The sequence below is a fragment of the Parasteatoda tepidariorum genome, chromosome 3 (assembly GCF_982258835.1).
Source record: "Parasteatoda tepidariorum strain Cologne lab strain chromosome 3, Ptep-v5.0, whole genome shotgun sequence".
Classification (NCBI taxonomy): domain Eukaryota; kingdom Metazoa; phylum Arthropoda; class Arachnida; order Araneae; family Theridiidae; genus Parasteatoda; species Parasteatoda tepidariorum.
The window spans coordinates 83,613,052-83,635,151 of record NC_141757.1 but is presented as its reverse complement, the minus strand read 5'-3'; the positions used below and the strand labels follow the sequence as shown (position 1 = coordinate 83,635,151).

At 27.0% G+C, this 22,100-nt stretch overlaps 1 protein-coding gene across 5 annotated transcripts in view; it reads left to right on the top strand.

Moving 5' to 3' along the window:
* Positions 1-20,299, top strand: part of RapGAP1 (Rap GTPase activating protein 1) — a 69,145-nt gene extending 48,846 nt beyond the window's left edge. For all 5 annotated transcript variants that reach the window (XM_043039489.3, XM_087159714.1, XM_043039492.3 and 2 more), the window contains 15 exons: positions 2,241-2,291; positions 4,415-4,603; positions 6,840-6,943; positions 7,486-7,567; positions 8,840-8,893; positions 9,551-9,634; positions 9,729-9,829; positions 10,549-10,678; positions 10,807-10,955; positions 13,818-13,983; positions 15,676-15,948; positions 16,553-16,611; positions 16,734-17,011; positions 17,657-17,739; positions 17,851-20,299. In XM_043039489.3, the coding sequence (XP_042895423.2) occupies positions 2,241-2,291; positions 4,415-4,603; positions 6,840-6,943; positions 7,486-7,567; positions 8,840-8,893; positions 9,551-9,634; positions 9,729-9,829; positions 10,549-10,678; positions 10,807-10,955; positions 13,818-13,983; positions 15,676-15,948; positions 16,553-16,611; positions 16,734-17,011; positions 17,657-17,739; positions 17,851-17,991 (1,944 nt within the window). In that variant the 3' untranslated portion in view covers positions 17,992-20,299. The remainder of the gene's footprint in view (positions 1-2,240; positions 2,292-4,414; positions 4,604-6,839; positions 6,944-7,485; positions 7,568-8,839; positions 8,894-9,550; positions 9,635-9,728; positions 9,830-10,548; positions 10,679-10,806; positions 10,956-13,817; positions 13,984-15,675; positions 15,949-16,552; positions 16,612-16,733; positions 17,012-17,656; positions 17,740-17,850) is intronic.
* Positions 20,300-22,100: the final 1,801 nt, after the last annotated feature.

Here is a 22,100-nt window from a genome sequence, read left to right as displayed (position 1 = left end):
ACTGTTTTTTAAACTTCTAAGCTAATATGTCATTTTCCTGGCATTCAAGATTTGGTTAATTTCTATTTTATTTATTTTTTTTCTTCGAGAAAATGTCAATAAACTACACTGCTGTCTGTAAGATATTAATAAATGTAACTAAAGAAGTATACAAAAAAAAATTTTTTTTGCAGATTTTAAATTTGAAGAAATTGTTTTGTCCGAATTGTCATTGTTTAAAAAGAATCACCTATGTATAAGATTTTTTTCCCCCGTTATTGATTGGTGAGAAGTTCAAAATTTCCAAAAATATATTTACATAATAATTTAAATAGCATGAATATCTCATGTCCGATTCAATATAAAGGAGAATTATTACATAAAAGACTGGTTCCTATGAAATCTTAATTAAGATATTTACAATGCAAATTTTTAACAAAAAATCATGTATACCTTTTAGGTTCAAGAATACAACTAGGGATACCCAAACAGTATAGGTTTTTTTATTGGAAACAAAAAACAGTTCATTTTATTCGATATAGAAAGTTAGACACCATTCAGCCATAAACAAATACTTAGCCCTTTTTTTTCTTCCATGGCTTTACCTTTAAATGGCCATAACAGGTGTATGTAGTTTAGCTGATAAAATTGTTTTTAAAATTTCCTTTTTTCATTACATTAGTTTGAGGTCCTTTTATTATCTGATTTGACTCTATTGTTTTGAAACTAGATTTAATTAGCATAATGTAAACATATGTCTAAATTTAATACTGGGTAGCAAAAATTTATTTGTCAAATTTTACATAAATTGAATTTAGAGCTTAACTTTAAACAAGTTAAATTATTAAGATTTAGTTTGTTTTATTTATTTATTTATTTTTTAAAAACTTCTAATGTAAGGCTACTTGTACTTATTTTATTAATTCACAATTTACTTTTTTTTTTTGTTAGTTTGCAAGCAGAGGGAAAAGAACAAGTATTCTATAAAATATGCCTATGTAACATTTCATATTGATAATCATAATAAAATGGTAAAAATTGAAAAACATAGTAAATTACTAAGAGAAATGTCCGTATAGTCTTTCGTTGAAAAAATTTAACAAAGTTTACTATCTTATCCTCTTTGTTGAAAAACTAAGTAAGAACTGTGCTGCTTGCAGATGTACACGTGCACAACTATTATCTTTTCCTCTGTAACCTTATGATTTTGAACCCAAATACCCGAGACAAGAGAATTTCGTAACAAAGCACTATGTCTGACAAGCCTTGTGGAAGGCTTTTTAAATTGAAGTTTCATCATTTTATGTTATGAAAGAAGAAAATTCAAAAACCTTTTCACAGTTTATCTGAAAGCTATGATCTGTGTAGGGTCTCATACACTATCTAGCTAAAAGTATCAGAAAACCCCTTGGTACAGACTCAAGGAGTTTTGAGGCATTTATTAATAAGATGTTGGTGTTCCTTTCACATCCATGACAGCCTGCACATGCCAGGGGGAGATTTTCTCCAGTTTTTTATAAGTAGCCATCAAAACTGACTTCCAAACGTCCATCATAGCTAAAGTGAGTTTGGCTGGCTGTATAAACTGAATTATAATTCATCTCAAAGATGCTTTATGAGATTTAGATCAGGGTTCTGAGAAAGCTGTCCAATTTTTGAACACATTTTTCATCAAACCATTGCAGGCTGCACATCTTGATGTGTGAATGTAGCACTTATCCTCCTGGGAGAGAATTAGGCTTTCCCCAATTATTGCCATAAAGTTGCAAACTCAGCCTATTTCCAACCGCTAGAACTAAGGGACTCAGACAAAACCATGAAAATATGGGTGGGCGCCTGGATACTTTTTACCCGATAGTGTATGAGTAATATTTTGTGCCAATGTGTTCATTATAGGCTTGACTCAAAGGGCAAAATTAAGTGCCCGAATTGAAAGGTATTTAAGTGTTCCCATTAGATGTTTAGTCAACAACAAAAAATTAGTATAGCTTAGGTTCAATCTTTTATCCCAAAATCATTCGCATATAAAATTCATTTCTTAAATAATTATCTCGATATTACTTGGAAACTTTCAAATTATAAAGCTGATATTAACAATTTTTGGCTGATTGCAGAGCTTTTTACTCATAAGAACTTCCCTCTTAGCTCATTTATAAAGACACTATTTAATTATACATGTCACCTATTTCATTAGTCATTTGACTGCCATTATTTTTATGGCTAATTTAACTTGTTAATTGATATTGAATCTTCATCTTTAGAGCCCTGGTCCACAGCTTAAAATGAAGAGAGAAAATGATCTTTTGGAGGAGGTAAGATTATGCCATTTCTGAATTATGATTAATGTCATTTATTGCATCAATAATTGCTATGTTTTAACGAGAGTTGGTCAAATTCCTATTTTGGGGGAAAAATTTTTGGAAAAAGTATAATTTCATCTAAAATATGTTTTTAATATGTGAAAGAGAGGGAAAATTCTCTGCAAAAAATTTATTTTACGTTTGCATTATTTGATTAAAAATTTGTTTTACAACAATAATTTTAAACTTTATAAATTTTTATTAATCAAATTTTTTCAAATTAAGAGTTTTTTGTGGAAGGTAGCGCCTATTAAATTGAAATTTAAAGTTGTCCATTTTCATAAAGGTGCAAATGTTCTGATTCATCATTGCTTGTAAATTATTTCAACAAATATTTTTATTTGAATTATTGTTCTTATTTCATTTATTATGTTAAAATATTATTTTTTAGTCAGTACAATTGAATAGCATTTTGTTTCATTAATTTCCATATAATTTCTACTATAAGCTGCTTAATAAATCCATAAAGAATTACTATGATATAAAAGCCTTTTTTATCAGATTAATAAACTTTTTTTATTTTAAATTATTGTAAAAGGTGGTAATTTTACAGAAATAAATTATGTTATGTTATTTGTTTTTTTAAATTTTTATTAATGTGCTGCATGCTATTGCAGTAAAGTTGCAATTAGTTAAAAACTCTTAAACTTTGTATTTTCTGAATTTAGCATTCTCTGCCAGGTATGTTTTTCTGCTAATGTAAAATGGTTGTGGCATTTATCATCTGTTCAGTTAATTGTTTATGCAATGATTATTAAATGTTATTTTTAATATGCATCGAATATTACTTTTAAAATTTTTAAAATATTTTTCAAAAAATAACTAAAAAGCCAATTATGTCCCATTTCAAACTGAAAACTTATAATGAATGCATTTAGTTTGTTGAATATATTTAATACCTATTAAGCGTTCAAAATATCTTTTTTAACTTTCTAACTCTATCATTACTTATCGCTATTATTCATCAACTTCCACAATGAAAGAGAAACCTGAAGGAAAAAAAAAAACTTATTTCCAAATAAAGGAAAATTAAAACTAACATTACATATCTTTTTATTTGTTCATTACTACTTTTGTAAAAAATGAAACTGAAATAAATCACAAAAATATTATTGACTTTTTAAATATTAAATTATTTGTTGTTAATGAAAAAAAAAGCCTATATATTGATTTATATATTTAAAGCCTATATATTTAAATGGTACTCATAAAAATAATTCAAATTGAAACATTTACTTTTGCAGAGTTCTCCCTAGGAATAAAAAAGGGCAGGGCACTTTGAGTTTTGAAATGGCACTTACCACTAAAAATTTATCAAAATGTGTAATATTATGTTATAACTGAATTTGATCCTCAATAATTTTTAAATTACCCTCTTATACTATTTTATGTTTATGTTTTTAAAATTTTTTGTTTCTAGTCCCCCTTCTAAAAACATTTCAGGAGAACACTGGCTTATGTTTGTAATATAACCTGTTTCAAAGGTCAAATAAACAAATGTATTGTAGTCTGTTTGTATTTCTTTCATTTTGTAAAGTTTTTACATATTTCTTTTGGAAGAATGCCCTTTTCTGATACAGCTGCTACATTTTATGCAATTTTTTTTCCAGTGTTGAATAGAATTTTTTTTTCTTTGAATTATTATGATATATTTATTATATTGGAAACTTTTCTATGTATTTTAAGAATGCCAGGTATAGCAACCTTTCTTTTGTGCTTAATAATACAATGAAATGCAAATGAGAACAACATTCTGTTTTGCTAATTCAAGCCTACTGAAAACCACGCCACATAACTTGAGTTATTACTTACTAACTGTCAAGTAAAGCTGATTTAAATTTGAAAGCTAATTATTATATATCCATAACAACTTAATAAAATAGCATTTAAGTAAAGTATAATTTGTATTTATTAGTAAATTATAATTTTTTTATTTGTTTTTGTATTTTAGCTGACATATATATTTTGTTATATTTGGTTTTAGTATTGTCTTAATTAATAATAAAAAATAACTCATAAAATTGTTTATTATATTGTAAATTCATTTCTCTTAATGACTTTTACATGCATTGCAGATATTGAAGAAATCGGGTCCTTATCCTTTAATAGTATTACCTCCTGGTGGTGGATATTGGATTGATGGTATTCACCACAGTCATGCATTAGACACTCAAGGAAGACCCATTCTACCAAAGCATGAGTTTCTTCTGAAAATTGAAAGGGATGAAACTGCTCAATTATTCAGAAAATTCTTTTATGGAAAGGTTAGAAGAGAAATATTATTTTTTTTATTGATATATTAAATTCATCATGAATAATTTATTCCCAGAAGTACCAACTATTATGATTTACTTGTACTAGCAAGAGATAGGAAATTTTGTTGTTTGTAACTTATCGACAATAATTCTTTTTCATGTCTCCTTAAAAAATTCTAAAAACCATAAATAGAAAATGACCATGTGGCAGAATCGCAGCAACATTGTCGCAGGACGTTACATAGTTCTTGTAGAAAGATTCTCTTTTGGAAAGCGAAAAATTCTTTATTTTTGTTGTAGAAAAAGCACTTTTCTTTTCTATAGAAATTTACAAGTAATATTTCTTCTAACACTACAGGATCAAAATAACATCTGGATCCTCTCTGACAGCCTCAGCTCCATACAATACTTAACGCATTGGAGGAAGGTGAGAGACAAAACAGGTGCTTCAATCCTACAAAAAATTAAAATCCTCTCACGATTGCGTGAAGTCCACCTCCAATGGATCCCTTCTCACGTTGGGGTTCTGGGCAATGACATCGCCGACACTCTGGCTAAGGAGGGGACGAAAGAAAATCTGATAAGTCCAAATTCCCTCACCTTCATGGAGCTGGCATCAAAAAAGAAAAAAGAAGACCTCGCTTCCTGGCTCGTACCCCCCAAACATCACTGGTACCAGAGCACCAGTCCAGGAGGTGCACTCAACATTCGGTGCAACCGCAAGGACCAGACTGCACTTACCAGGCTTATCAGCGGCCACCTTAAGTCCCTTTCTTTTGAGGGTAGTATTAAAATCTACCCTAACTGCCCCAGGTGCCACAACATGCAGGCTTCCCCCCAACATATACTGGACTGTCTAGGTCTGGACAAAAGGGACATTCTTAATAACACACTTATGGTGGCCGACTTCCTCCGGGTGATGAATTTCATGGACATAGTTTAGCCCTGCTAATTTTGGGGATAAGGAAGAAGAAGAAGAAGACAAGTAATATTTGAATCATGCATTTAGATAATCACTTTTTAATGCGCTCAATTTACGCCAATAGTATCGTAAATCAATGTAGTGTTTCGAATATATTTTCGGCAGATTGATTTTCAGGTGGTTTTTAAATATCCCGATATATTGCAAACAATATGGGAAATTCCAATCGTGCATTTGACTATTTACTTTTTAAGGCAATAATTTTACCTAATATTTGGCAGTTATTGCTATTGATTTCTCCATAGTTTTTAAATCCGATATTTTTTATACGATATTATTTATTACAATGACATACTCTTGAAACGAAACACACATTTAAGTAGTCCGATTCGTGTGGTTCCCTCGCCAATCTTTTTTTTTTTTTTTCAGACATCATTTCCATGGATTTCATGGCTTTTAATTTTTTTTTATTGTGATGATTATTTACAAAATGCGAAGAAGGAAGTAATTTGTGCGTTCCCCCCCAACAGAATGCAAGATTATCACCCATTATATTAGAATAAAGAATTATTACATGTTCAGTTTAAAAATATATATTATGGTATTTTTTGTAATTACAGCGCTTTTTTTAAAAAATTAATGACATATATGTTTGTTATTATTAAAAGTATCTTGCAGAAAGGTATTAGAGCTAGAGGGTTTGTCGCAAATAGCTTGAAAAAATTCTGCCACAGGGGAAAATGAAAACAATTTAATAGAAACAAGAAATTTCATCATTCTCATTTTCACAACAGGCTATTCTGAAACTGATCTTCTGTCCTTATAGAAAAGCAAAAGATTATTTACTCATCTGAAAAGCTGTGAGCAAAAATTTATACAGTTTCAAATGCAGGATGATAAGAAGGCAATAAGTGCTAGTTAACCTAAAACTAGAACATAGATTCTAAATAATTTGATTTTATTATTTTATAATGAAATATAAAACTTTAAAGTTTTATAATTTTAATTTAGTACTTTTATCTAGGTGTTGCTTTTTTATTCAATAGTAAATTCATGCATAATTTATTAATATTATATACCTATATAGCATTAAATAGTATATACACTAATTTGAATTTCGTAAATGTTAACTGTATATATTTCTATATTACTGTGCTTCTGATTGCTGATAGCCAGTTTATAAAGTCGGCACCTCTGTATTACTGACTTCCTCTTAACTTTTAAAATTTTTATTTTTTAGTTGTATTTTTTAAACAATGTGAAACATTTAATTTCAATGTTATTGCGCATGTTTCTACATTTAATAAAATTGACATTTTTCAGGAGCATTTTAATTTCATTGCACTGGATGATGTGTGCGGTCCACTGGTCATGTCGCTTAAGGTAGATAGTACCTCTAGTCAAGAACAACTTAAAGTTCTAATCAGGTATTTTTTTTTATTTCTGTATATCCGAAGCTTCTAAATTTCTTAAAGTTGTAGAACTTTTGCAAAAATTTAAACACTTTAAGTCACCCATATAGTACAATATGATGTGAAGTACAATATAAATGTATTTCATATAATTTAAGGAGAATTCTGCAAGAAAATGGATGATAAAATTTTTAACTGTTAAATAAAAATTAAAAATTTTATTAAAAATAAAAAGTCTTCATGTTCTTTTTAGGTATATGTGGGTATTTATTGATAAGAGTGCAAAAAATTTATAGCTTTATATTTCCCCATTGCTTTTTCAAAATATTTTTAAAAAGTTTGTTTATTGTTAAAATTTTTTGATAGTTTTTTCTTTAACAAGAACACTTTTTTATTCTGATTCTTGTACAGTTAACCCCTACATTAGTCCATTGTAGTTTAATTTTATTTTATTCTGCATTTTAACACTTAAACCTGAAAAGTAGTGCTATGATTTAACAATTTCAATTGAATGTTGTAAGCAACTAAAAAAAAGTTTTACATTTTTGTTATTTTAGAACCAAAGATGGACTTTTATATGATGTATTCCATATTGACCAAGCTACCGCTAATTCACTCAATCCTGTACAAATATCAAAGGTAGGTTAACTTTTAAGGGAATTACAAATCACCTACTATATTCTTTTGTAAAGGTTTTTTTTTTTTTTTTTTTTAAATCCTATCTCAGTTTTTAAAGATTAAAAAGTTTAGTTTTCATGCTTATAATCTTTGATTTAAGTAGCATTTAATAATAATGACTGTGTGAACTGATTTTCATACAATTTTTTTCATGGTTTCTTGTCATTTATTAGAAAGCATACATTTACATGGGTGTCACTTTTCAGTTCTGGGGACTGTGATCAGTCTGGAGAGAAAAATTATGAGACTAAATTTCATCAATGGATCTCTTTTGCATTTGTTCTTTAAATTAAAATGCCATTTTTCCCTTAAAAATGTTTTAATTTTATTCAAGTATTTTCTATTTATTTTTTTAGTTAATTTTATACAAATATTGGATTTTAAGGAAAACATTTTTATTTTTCATAATTATTGCAAAGTGATCTAGTAATGATCTTGCACCTCAATGAAAGAATGGGATTAATTGAACTTCAGTGCTTATTGGCTTAAACATAATTTGTACTATTGTTGTATCTAAATTTGTTTGAGTTTTCATTTTCCTCTAACATTTTGAAATGCTGAGCAAAGTTAAGTTTTTTTTTTTTAATTTTTTAGACTAGAAAGCAACAAAAAAAAAGTAGACATATGAATAGCTTCACAAAAAATTAGTGGTTTATTATCCAGTGATTAGAGCAAGGATCTATAAGGTTAACTATTATTTTTTATCTTATTTGCTGCGAAAAAATAAATTAACGAAATAAAAAAATAATAATCAAATCATTGATTTAATATATAGGCCATGACTATGGAAAGATGCATTTTGGAGTCAGGGAGTTATAAATTTCTGAAAATTCTGCTAAACTCTAGATCATATTAATTGTCTAAAAAATAACTTCTGTCTTGAAATTCGTAAAAAAAAATGGCATTAATTGGCCAATTTTTTGTCCGAATATTCAGATTCAATGCTCGTTACATCCCTAGTGTATGTGTGTGTGTATATATATATATATATATATATATATATATATATATATATATATATATATATATATATATATTGGTCTAAATATTGTTATTTTAGACAGTTGTTACTTATTTTTTAGGTTTGCTTCAAAAATATGTATGTTAAAGTCTAAAATTTGTTCTTAGATTAAGGTATTTGATATCAAGCTCTACCCATCACCAAAATACTGCTTGGAAATGTCCTTTTATATTTTACTATGTAATTAAAACTATTTTTCTTTAAATTTTTAGGTTATGTGTGAAGATATCATAACAGAAAAATTTACGCCAATACTATTTCCTCGGGTAAGCATTGTTTTTACGTTTTAGTATAATAGCTTTGGCCATTAAAAATAGTGTTTATGATATGGTCTCCATGACAGAATTATGGGGACATAGCATTTTCGATGAATGTTACAAAACTCCTATAAAGAAATAAATTAGTAAAAAAAATTTATTCGATATGTGAAAAAACTTTTATATTTTTCCCATACGCAGTCTTGCTGGCTGTAACAGCAGTTGTTCTTCAAGAAACTTTTTTGCAAAATTGTTGTAAAAAAATAGCTTTTCTTGCATAACGAAAGGGAAGGAAATGCTCGTGATACTCTTTATCTTTAAACCCCAATATATAGTTACCGTTATTGATTTTCATGTATTTTTTTAAATGTGGATATTATTATTTATACATGAAACATAAATCGCCCATTTAAATCCCTTTTTGATGCATTTTATTTTACCAATTAAGTCATAAATTGTGTCTTTAGCAATTATTAATTCACATTTCACTGAATTTTCAATTTTTTTTTTTAATCTAGATATTTTTCATACCATGTGTATGTATTAGAACATGTGTGTGCATGTTAAATCAATTAAATTTATTGTAATTATCTTGAGTTTTTTTTTAAAAAAAATGTCTTGAATACTTTTTTGTGTAACGAAAAAAAATTTCATGGTGTGTTTTAGGCTGCTGAAATGTTATTGGCGTATGATGAACATGTCCTAGTCAAAACTTTCAAATTTGGTATTATTTATCAAAAATATGGTCAAGTATGCTTTTTTCAGCTCAAATCTATTACATTTTTAACATATCTTTTTATCTGTGACATTGCATAATTTTTTTACACAAAACATTTTCTTCTAGACAACCGAAGAAGAATTGTTTGGCAATCGAAAACATAGTCCAGCAATGGAAGAGTTTCTTGATTTGTTGGGAAATAGAATAAAGTTAAAGGATTTTAAAGGGTAAGGAGTATAAATTGCAATAAATTAAGCAACTTTTACCATCTATGTCATATTTTTATTTTTTAAAAAAACAGCTCTTTTAAAAGGTCACTAGCATTTTGCAATGCATCAGGCTAAATTGAAAAGTCACCAACAGTTTTCAGCCTTATTTGTTAACAGCCCACATACTGATAATAATAAAGGTAAATTGACTGATTAAAAAATGTACAAAAATTTACTCGATCAAATTGAATTTGTTGGGGTTTGTTTCAATAAAAGCCTTGTATTGTACTAGTTTGTATAAAAAAGTGTAGTAAATATGACTAATTGAGCAATGAATATTTCTAATTAGCATGAAAGTATATAGGCTCATTTCAAACTTACTGAAGTAAATCAGGCTATTTAATCAATGAATGATATGTTTTTCTTTTTAGTGTCTTAACTTTTTGTAATAAGCCTAAAGGATGTGAGACTGATAAAAAAATAATGGAGATTTTTAATCAGCCTGCCACATTGCTAAGTGGCTGGCGATTAATGGTTTACTAATAGTCGGATTTTCGAAATAACCTTATGCCATATATAAGTGATCACCAATACTGTGTAACAATACTGAGTGTATACAAAATATTAGACTAGTCAGATGAGAATCTCAATTATTTGACAAATTTTTCGTATTTACTTACTCTTACAGAAAAATAATTTACATTCTGAATACTTATACATTTTGATTTCCATTCCAGATTTCGTGGTGGCCTGGATGCCGTGTATGGTCAGACTGGTGAAGAATCTGTTTACACACAATTCAAAGATTCTGAAATCATGTTTCATGTTTCCACCTTGTTACCTTACACAGAAGGAGATTCACAACAGGTATGCCAGTATTTTTTATATAGGTTAGCATATTAAGTCTCGTTTAAAGTTAAATTATCCTATGTTTTTCAGTACTTTAGTACTAAGCCAAAGTATGTATGCATAAATTTTTTTAATTAATATTCTAGCTCCAAAGAAAGCGTCATATAGGCAATGATATTGTTGCAATAGTTTTCCAAGATACAAATACACCATTTCTACCCTCCATGATTGCGTCTCATTTCTTACACTCATACATAGTTGTACAAGCTGTTGATCCCTTAACTCCAAATGTTGTGTAAGTATTTTAAGCATCTGAATTTAGTTTAAATTGTTATTCTAAAATCTTAGATGCTGTTGAAGGGTTGCCACTTCACAGGGAAAACCTGTAAAATGCAAGGAATTTAAAAATCAGCTAAAATAACAGGGGAAATGCGGGGAATTTTGAAATTTTCCTTACAAACTGGGAATTTAATTTTTTATTTTTAGTCTTTTGAAAAGTGCAGACCCCTCAAAGCCCAATCTATGGGCTATTTTCAGATGATAGTTCAGCTATATTATATTATTCCATTTATTATAGTATTATTTGTTTTATGTTGCTGTTTCTTATTTCTCCAAGTCAGGGTTCCCACGGGTCAGGGAGAACAGGGAAAGCCTTTTAACTCCAAAAATCAGGAAAAGTTGCAATTTTCTTACAAAAACCTGGAAAATTCCTTCATTATTCCTGGGGAAAAAAACAGTCTTAAAATTGTCAATAGCAATGCTCTACTAAGTTATTGAGATTCGAGTTAAATAAATTACAATTATTTATTGTAAAAATTTTACATTTTAGGCATACTGAATTGCTTCCTCCCTCATATAATGATATATATTTTACACAAAAAATCTAATACTTTGCATAACAAATAAAAAAAATCCAAATTTTCTAATGAAAAATTTCGTAGTATAGATAAAATATGGTATGGATTTTCATTGGAATACCTGGAAAAGTCAAGGAATTTTTTTTCTGAAATTGAGTGGGAACCCTGCAAGTTTTTCCAGCTGCTAAAACTAACATCTTTATCCTAATATAGTTCACAAGTGCTGTGAATATGTGTTTCCTCTTAATATATTTGTATAATATGTGCAGGGAATTATTAATATTAGTTTTTATTTATTTACTTTTTTTGAAGACATTAGTGGCAACCCTGTCTTGTATCTGTACTGTTATTGCAAGTTTATTGAATCATTGTTGTACATTTGTAACTTTTTTTAAAAAATTTATTTCATAGTGTTTTAAATTTATTATTATTATTTTTTTAATTTTGTTATTATTATAAGATTTGTAATATTTTTTGAAAAGCTTAAATATTGCTAAAGTGATGAGCTATATTTCTCATCTGTTGATAGCAAGAAAGGATTGTTTTTCATTTAAATTAGTTAGGAGCATTAAGGATCTCCCCTTACTCTACCTTCTGCTCTTTTCAAGTTCTGCTTTTCAGCTACGTAGGAGACATAAATAATATAAGTGCACGCTGTGCGCAGATACGTCTGTGAAAATTCTTACATTTTGCGTGCACTTTTTTTTAATTTACAAGTGTGGCTGTTTCTTGAAAAAACCAAAATTCCAATATTTTTGATAAAAATTCTAAATTGAGCTTTCTCCTTAAAAAGTATCTACGATAATGCTAACTCCTTGGTGCATTCGGTGAGTAAAAGCGTATTAAAGCAATTTATAAAATAAACATCGGGATTTGCGTTAAAGTAGTCTGCAGATCACTCAACACAATGCACATTAAAATGATTTATCACCAACACAATATACAATTAATATTCATGCAATATATGACTCCTTACTTCACATGTTTTTTAAATCTTATTTTTTTCTATTCGTATTGAACTGATTTCAAAATTGTGATTCATTTCCACAGAGTATAAGGAATCAAATGTGGGAATTCGTATCCCTTTAATTTAAAAATTACACATCGCTATTAAAGTTAAAATGATTTAAAAAATCAATCATGAATTGTATTCACCGTCTTTAAAATCCTATATTGCGATTTATACTCACTCCATTTTAACATCCACCATTGATTTTCTTATGAATGTGTTTTAAAAATTATATATTATGATTCAAATTCACATGGTTTTCAAAACACACATCCCGATTCATATTTACATGATTTAAAAAGCAAACATCCCAAATCATATATACAGGATTTAAAAAACAAACATACTGATTCATATTCATGCAATTTTAAAACCAGACGTCTCGATTCGTATTAGCGCAATTTTTTTAAGAGTTTACGAAACTAATTTTTTGTATAAAGAGCAAAGACAGAACAAATTTTATATCCTACTTATAATTCATATTTTCTTGTAACAGTTAAATTCTATGTTCACAGAGATAATTGAATAATAATAAATTTCAACTTCTTTATTGTTATTATTCAAGAATGTTCCAAATCTGTGTAAGGGTGAAAGAAATATTGTACTGTGATTTTACAGGTACTTTTAAATTGTGTATGCAGATAGTTTATTTATTTTATTCTATCTTATTTTGAATATGTGGTCATACGGCGTAACATATGACCTAATAAATGGGTAACACAAAATTCTCGGCCATTTTTGTGTTTGAGCATGTTATCACATTGCATGTGATATGCATGTTGAATCATGCCTCTCTTAATGCAATCCAAGTTTAAATATGTACAACACATACCATTTGTATGATATTCCATACTCATGTTGAGGATGTTGTAAAAAGAGTTCTCATAGGTTCAGGGAAACCTAGAATTGTCTTGAAAAAAGTATTTTTTAGTCGAAACCTTGAAAAAATTATGCAGTAAACCTTGAAAATAAGTCTTTTGAATTATAGGATAGTAGCTAATGAGTTTCAAAATAAATAGTCTTTAATGTAAGTTATATTATATTCAATTATATTTTTAAGAAAAAAATATTATCCATCTTTTAAAATCTCATAATTCTTGATATTACCTCTTAAGTTTCCACAAATTGAGGCATTGAAAATCCTGCTCGTATATTTTGAATTTGCTCCTTAATTAATGCATAAATGTTCATGAAATTTTTATTATGAACAATTTATAATTTTAATTTTATTTTTTATATACAATTTACATATTTTGCATTAATTTTAATAACAAAATACTTACTGTTGTAGATACAAAGTTTCAGTCACTGCTCGAGATGGTGTCCCATCTTTTGGCCCAGCTTTGCCTAATCCTTGTGTCTTTAGAAAGGACAATGAATTCAGAGAATTCCTTCTTACAAAGCTTATCAATGCTGAAATAGCATGCTATAAAGCAGAAAAGTTTTCAAAATTAGAAGTACGTTTTTAAGTGTTCTATTTTTTTTTCAAACTATTTTATGCTAATGGATCAAAATCATTTAATAATAAGCTCATAACTATATTTAGAATGTTCAAAAAACAAAGGGCTTCTCAGTGCAACAATATTAAACAAAGTTAAATATCAATCCATAAGAGCACAAATGATGCTGTTAACAGACAGGTAATCGCTTGGTACTAACTATAGCATCCTCATTGCCAAGTCACAGAATAGAGAAATTTTTTATATTCTCTTCTTCCTGTATTGCTGCACTGATAATGATATTTGTTATGATCATTGTGTTATGAAAATAATACCAAGATATAATAAGTGCCTGTTAACTGTATAGTTTGTGTATTTGCAAATTTTATGCGTTTAGAATTGTCTTTCAAATTCTGCTGTTGTAAATTAATTTTCTCACAAGCGGTTTATACTTTTATGACCTTAACTTCTTTTAGTAAAAGAAAGTCTTTAGTCTTGGTAATAAAAATCTATGTTGTGGATTTTTAAATGATAGAAAATATTATTTTTAATAAATTGCACAACACTTTTCCGAATTTAGCAATAATTTAACTCAGTTCTTTTTCCTAAAATAATATTTAATATAATTGTTTTATAAAAATAAAAAGTCAGTTTAAATAAAATTTATTATTCAATATTTAAAAAAAAAATTCTAATTTAATGTTATTTTTTTGGCCAAAGTAATTTAACTAAACTTGTTTACTTTTTATTTATTTGCACATTATATTTAATTTAGAGTTATGTCTCTGTTAGTGTGCATATTAAACTTATAATCAGTGTTTTACATATTATCAAGGTTTATTGGTTTAAGCCAACTGATTTCACAATTGAACTTTGATTTAAACATTTACAAAGAGTGAGATTATTATTTAAGTTTGATTTTTATAGATTAAATTTATTTTAAATATGCTGCTATGCTAATAAGTTCCAATTAGCAAGATTAGTAATACTTGGTTCACTTTTATAATTACATTTTAAAAATCTTGTTATTCTTTAGAGTTTTTCAGAATGTAAATAAAAATTGCAAAGTAAAAATTCAATGCCATTATTTGCATATACCTAAAAAACGAGTCATTGAATAAATATGGTGGTTATAAAAATCCTACTAATTTCTAGATTAAGAACATAATCTTCAACACTTTATTTTAATATTGCCAATAAATTTCTGAATCTTAAAATACATAAAATATTAAAAGGAAATTATCCTCATAGAGCATAAAAAAAAAAACTGTTTAGGAATTAATTTCAGATTGCTTTTTATTAAATTATGAATTATTATTTTTTTTTTTTAAATAATATATGAATAAGTTATACATTTTAAAATATTTTTTTACCTGCTGTCAATCTAACGAATTCCATTTTTTTAGATCTGTGAAATTGATGTTGATTTATTAATTTTAGTCTGTCAGCAGTAGTGTAGTTTCAAATATATTGTTTTGATATATTAGTAAAATTTAACTAATTCTATGTAATAAATAAATTGATAATGTGTAATTCCTTGCAATTGCAGTTAAATTAACAGCAATTAATTGTTATATTTTTTCCTCCCTGTAATACTAATAATTTTTATTTTAAATATTCAATAATGTTTTGTACAGGGAATATATATTTATTTACTATTCATCATTGTGTGGAATTATTTAATAATATTAGTTTTTCTTCTCAATATAGAAGCGCACTCGAATCTCTCTTCTCCAATCTCTTTACGATGAAATAAGGATTAAGACACAAGAGTTTTGTGGTGTTGTTGGTGACAGTGGGAAGACAGAAATAAATGGCAATAGCAATCGCTTTTTGGACTCTGTGAGAAAAGCTATCACTAGTCGTGTGCGGAGTCATTCCGTTGAAACAAACTTAGCTAATTCTGTGATGAATAAGCGATCATCTGCCAGCACATCTAACAGCAGTTTGTCTTCCATTGTGGCTGGGGAAGTAGCACAAAATGTAAGATCTGTTAAACATTTTTATTTTTTTACATTATTTTCATTCCTTTAATATATCTTTATTCATTCCTGACATTATTTTTGAAAGAATGTTAAAAGTAAATTTTGAAAGTTAAAATCCTTAAACAGAAATCAATAACAGACATCAGTGATGAGCGCAAAAGCAATGAACTTCTTGTGTATCCAAGAATTTAGTTTCTTATTCTTATGCGTAATTAAACATTAAAATGCAGAAATGAATCTTTTTAAGGAATTCTATAAAAGCTTGAATTTAAAAATTTGTGCATTTTTCATGGATTCATTCACATGTTTTCATTTATTTGCATTGTTCTAGAATTCATATGTTTTAAGAAAATAAAGTTGAGAAACCATTATTTAAAAATTTGCCACTTCCTATTAATCGGGTATAGTTTTTGGAAAAAATATTGTCATAGCAAACTTATTTACTTTTTATGTAACATTATATACTTTTTTGATAAGAATTCTTATATCAAATTTAATATTTTTATTTTAATGTTTTATTTGTGACATTAAAAAATCTCACTTTTTATCAAACATTTTTTTATTTTTTTTATTCTTATTTTGATATATTTTTTCTTATATAGGTTCCTAAAGTACCAAAAGAAACTTTAATGAAAATTTCATCTCCAACATCAGTTAGAACGTAAGAAACAAGTTTATTTTTCATTTAAAATTTTCAAAAGATTATTAAACAATTTTCTTGAAATCAAAAAGTTTTTCATTGATATCTATTGTTAATAAAAGCTATGTTTTTTTTTTCCCCAGAAGAGAATTTCGCAACCGAAGTTTAGATTCTCTGAATTCTGGGGGTACTCCCTTATGGATAAGGACAAACAGTAGCCCTGGAACACCGATTTCGAGTCCTGACACCCCACCTCCCCCTCACTTCAAAACAAGACCATCTGAATCGGATTCTTCGAGTGTCAATAGCTTAGAATTTGAACATCTTCAAAATGGCACTGGAGATGGACCATTAGAAGCATCATTTAATTCTAACAGTGATACAAATTCCACATCATGTCCTCAGTGCTCAGAGAATGATGGTAAGCATTTTTTTAATGCATCATGTTATATTTCTTGATTCAAATTTAAATGCAAATAGGCTGATGAGAAAGAAGACAATGTCTCTTATGAATGAGCATTTATTTAAATTATATTGAAGTAAAATTCACTTCAATAAATAATTTTAAATGTTCAATTCAAATGTCCCAACATTTCAATATTCCGTGAGCATTAACTGAAAAATGCATGAAGTATTGCAAAATGAAATTCTTCTTTACTTTTTTTTTCCAAAAAGGTTTAAAAATTTGTAACATTTTTCCACACTATACAAAATGTTTAAAATGAGATTAGATTCAAAGAGAGAAAGTATTCTAATATGTGCATGTATTGAAATGTTTTGTTGAATAAAAATCTATGAATAAAACAGATGTGGCACGTTTCTTTTTGACATAGGGATTTTATTATTCACTTCAGACCGAATTATGACGTAATGAGCATTATGACATAAATAGTTTTTTAGTAGGATCTATTGCTCTCCAAATTAGATTCTGATTTGTACAATTTTCTCGTAACCATAGTTTTAGCTTCTTATTTTTACCTTTTAATCACATCAAAAGTAAATAGTGAAATAATAGTATACTAAAACCACTATGTTCGTAAGTCTAATATAAAAATTCATTTTTCAGCCATGACAAGACACCTGGAAGTTTTAAAACAAGAGATCAATAAACTAAAAAGTGATAAATTAGACTTGTTAAAGCACAATTTGGTAATATCTTATTCTTAGTCTCCTATTTTTCAACCGAATGTTTTCCAATTCAATTTTTTTCAAGTGATTTATCAAGAGAAACTATTTAAAAAATTTTGTGATATATTTCAGGCTTGTCAAAGGGAAATAAAAAAGCTCAAAGAAAAGGAAGTGAAACTGACCACAGATTTATCTCTTGCAAAGCGAGAAATGACTTATCTTCACGTTCAGCTGGCAGAGATGAGTACTGGTGATCGGTACACAACCATTTAGAAATATAACCAGTCCCTTTTCAAAGTATTTTGTGATATATTTTAAAAGAAACCTTGTTTAGAAGAGAATTTTTGCAGTGTTGTTTCCGGTGTTGTAAACTTATGCTTTAACATTGTTAGCTTTGTTTTTCATCGTGTAGAGCTTTGAATATTCTACTCTTGTCTAAAAAAAATTTGTTGGTGCATTTTATAGTGAAAGAAAATATATTTAAAAGATTTTTTGTTTTGTTAAAATATACTTGTTGAATTTTCCACGATTTCTTTTACTATACAACCTAAATAGTTAAATGTTATCCAGCTGTTTGAATTAAAAAGTTGTTAACTAAATAGTTGTTAAGTAAATGGTAATTATCTTTAGGTATTGTTATGCTTAACATCTTATTTTTCACTGCTAATGCTATGACAGTAAGAGAGGTCCAAAATTTTGTCAGTTTTGGGAAAAACAAAGCTCTGTTAAATACACCAAATGGCTCTAAAGTATGCTCAGCTTTCTAATATAATTGTGCCCTATCGTTAAATTTTCTTCCTATATGTTTAGCATTAACAGCAGAAAAGACTATATCTTCTCTTGCAAGCATATATTTTTAGTTCATTTAGTAAATTTCAATGTAAATGATAAAATGTTTGTACAATTTTACTGTGTAGATGTCAAGTGTCAACGTTAGAAATAAAATTGTATGTTACCATCTCTAATAATAAGATTCTTTTTAAAAAATGTCCACTTTTAATATCTAACACCAAAAAAATGCACACTTTTTGTGTTAATTTTTCTCATTTAACTAATTTAAAAAAGTAGAAGTTTTTTTTTTCAAAATATATATATATTAATGTGATTGAAAAAATACTATAAATATTTTTGAAATAAAATTATAATGCTTAAAAAATATTGAATATTAAGCATTTTGAATATCATTCTTCAATTTATTTACTAGGAAACCTTTAATAAACCTTTTTTCAAGGGGAAAGTGGTGATAAAAATACTTATTTATTATTTCCTTTAATTTTGATAGAATGCATTTTTTTATAGACTTTTATATTTAAACTAGCATTTTTAACCCTCCAAGTGTTGAGCTATATTGTATTAAAATCTCCCTGCGACACACTACTTTTTCATTAAATGAATAATCCGTAAGAAAACATGTTTTTGTTTTTAAGGCAGGAAAGCATGTGGGTTAATTTGAAAATTGCTGGGTCTAATGCTTAGAGGGTTGAATTGCCATGTGTTGCTACCTGACCCTAATGACCTTGGCCTGGCAATGTCAGTAAAGATTTCTACTACTCAAATTATGCTTGTAACTTATGTTTTAGTGAATGGGATAAATATTTTAAAACTAATTTATTATCACACTTGTACTTTGGTCAATTAATACCATTTTTTAAAAACCTTCAAAGGAATTTTGAAATATTTTTGTAGATGTAAAAATGTATTATTTTCTCGCGAGTTAAAGGAATATTCATACTTAGTACAATTTTGTTTAGTAAAGTTTTTATTTAATAAAAAATTACTCTTATAGTTTCACAATAAGAAATCTTTAAGCAGTGTTGAATATACTTATATTATCAGTGTTAATAAATTGAAACTTCTAAGTTTTCAGTTATGTGCAATAGTTGTGTTTAAATAATTTATTTGTGTTCAAGTATTTTATCACTTTGTAAATATTATTTGATTTTAGTTGTTTTGTCTTATTTTGTGTTAAGCTGTTGCCTTAAATCGTTATTTAGGCAGCTCCTTGATTTTTTTGTCTTTTGAATGGCTTATCTTAATTATTTGAAAAACTAAATTCAATTATATCTAATTATTGCATGGAAGTGGAAAAAAAACTTATAATTTATTTGTTCAATATTTACCATTCAACTTTTTTTTTCTCATGCGAACTGATTTTATTATTTTTAAGTAGCTGCTAATTCTATTTGCTCCTGATTTTTCAATAAATCAAAGTTGAAAGTTTCGCTATTTCAAAAACTGCTAAGTTACTTTTTGTGCTATTACAATTATGCTTCACTTTGTCAACATTAATTTTAAAGATTTCATTTGTTTGGAATTTTCAGACTGTTTCCTATATACATAGAAATTAAAGCAAAACTCTTTACCGAAAGCAATATAAAAGGATAGCTTAATTGGATAAGTATCCGTAGAAATTTTTTTGAATAATTGAGATACGGTCAGTAAACTCATATTTTTCCTCTTTTGTGTTACTGATTTGCAATCTATAGACAACTTAATATAAATGTCAAGAATCCTTAATCATTTCATTCATTTGAATTTATAATTTACATTTTAAGCTTAAGCACACTTTTTTCAGATACAATAATATTTGAGAGAAATAAAATTTAAAGTGCTCCTTATAGCATTTTTTTTATAAAAACATTTTATGACAAAAATAAAAATACTTTTGCTATCTTTTATAATGTAGTTCATAGTTTAAGATTTAGTTTTTCTGTTGATTGAAATTTAGGAAATATTAAATCCAATGATTTAGCAAATCAGATTTCGTGTTAAAAGTGTTATTCACTTACTTTACAATGACTAAAAAAAAAAATCTTCCCCTTTTTGATTTCCCGTAGAATAAATGCATTTTTAAATTTCCCATAATTAAAACTTCTTTTCTGAAAACAATTTTTTGTCCGCAAACTATAAGATTTATTGTATGTGCTCATTATTATAATTTTTTGAATCTTGTTCTTAATCAATTACTTTTTTTTTTATTTTAAAATTATTTTACTCTTTATTAATTTTCTGCTATCTGCAATGAGTACAAAAGTTATTGATTAGATGATTGGTTTTTTTTTTATGAAAAGTATTTTCCTTAAGCAATATTAATATAATTTCTGTGTATATACAATATTTATAGTATATATTTTTCATACAACCTGTTTATATGGCCATTGTGTTCATTTGTTTTATAAATTTGCATGATACAAGTTAAAACTCAGGAAGTAGTTAGTTTTATAAAACAGTGCATGAAATGCTGTTTTATAAATGTTTGTAACAAAGCTATTGTTTTTATATTTTATGTTGTAAAAATTATATAATGCTTCTCAAAAAAGAGGGCTAATTTTTTTTTTTATTATTATATTATGTTCTGTACTTTTTATTATGATGATATAATTGAAGAATAGTTTTAAAAAATTTTTAGTTAATTATGCAGCAGAATTTAATTTCTGAAAAATATTAATAAGCTTTATTAAAACAAAATAACTCTAAAGGGGCTTTTTATTTCTTACTTCTTAGTGATAGTTTTTATGCAGATTTTTTTCATTTGACACTGGAAATTTCCTCTCTTGGATTTATTGCTCCAAGTAAATGACTTGAAATAAATATTCAAATAAACAAAATTGTATGTCTGTTATTTGCCCTGAATGTTTTTAAAAATAATTTACCTTAAGTATTTTTAACTAAGTTTAATTCATTTGTTTTTCATAAATTTTTGTCTGTTAAATGTAATTGTTACTTTTGCATTCATTTAGATTTATCACATTTTTAGTTTAGGATAATTTTTAAAATATGTTTAATTAAAAAAATCTATAAATATATGTAAGATTTTGTATTGAACTTGCTGTATTTTTTATGAATTGAAACAATGCATATTTTTCAAGTCTAGTAAATTCTGCTAGAAAATACCGTTTTATATGAGATAAGCATCATTAAAAATCGATAAAGATCACATAAAGTATTATTTAAAAGCATTAGAATCAGAATAAGCAAAGTGTTGAATGTTTTTAGAAAAAAATTTAAGACAAATCTCTTTCTAATATTTAATTATAATTATATATAAATTGTTCTAATGTTTTTATTACTATTTTCAATACAAAGATGGAGTTTTTTTTTAAATTGTATAATTTTTATTATTTTGAAAGTATTGATTATGTATAGTTATTAAATAAGTTGTGCAATATGAAAAGAATCTTTTTTTTATTCCTTTATGCATTTATAATTTCATGCTTAATACTAAATGTATATTGTCTTTTATAGTATTTTCTTGAAGTTTATCAGCTTTCTTGTTCACTTTAAATGCAAAATCGAGCTAGTATGCTTAAAAAGTTGTTGGATGTTATGTATTTTTCAATGTTAACTTAGTATATTTGTTACAAATTCTGTTAGAATATATT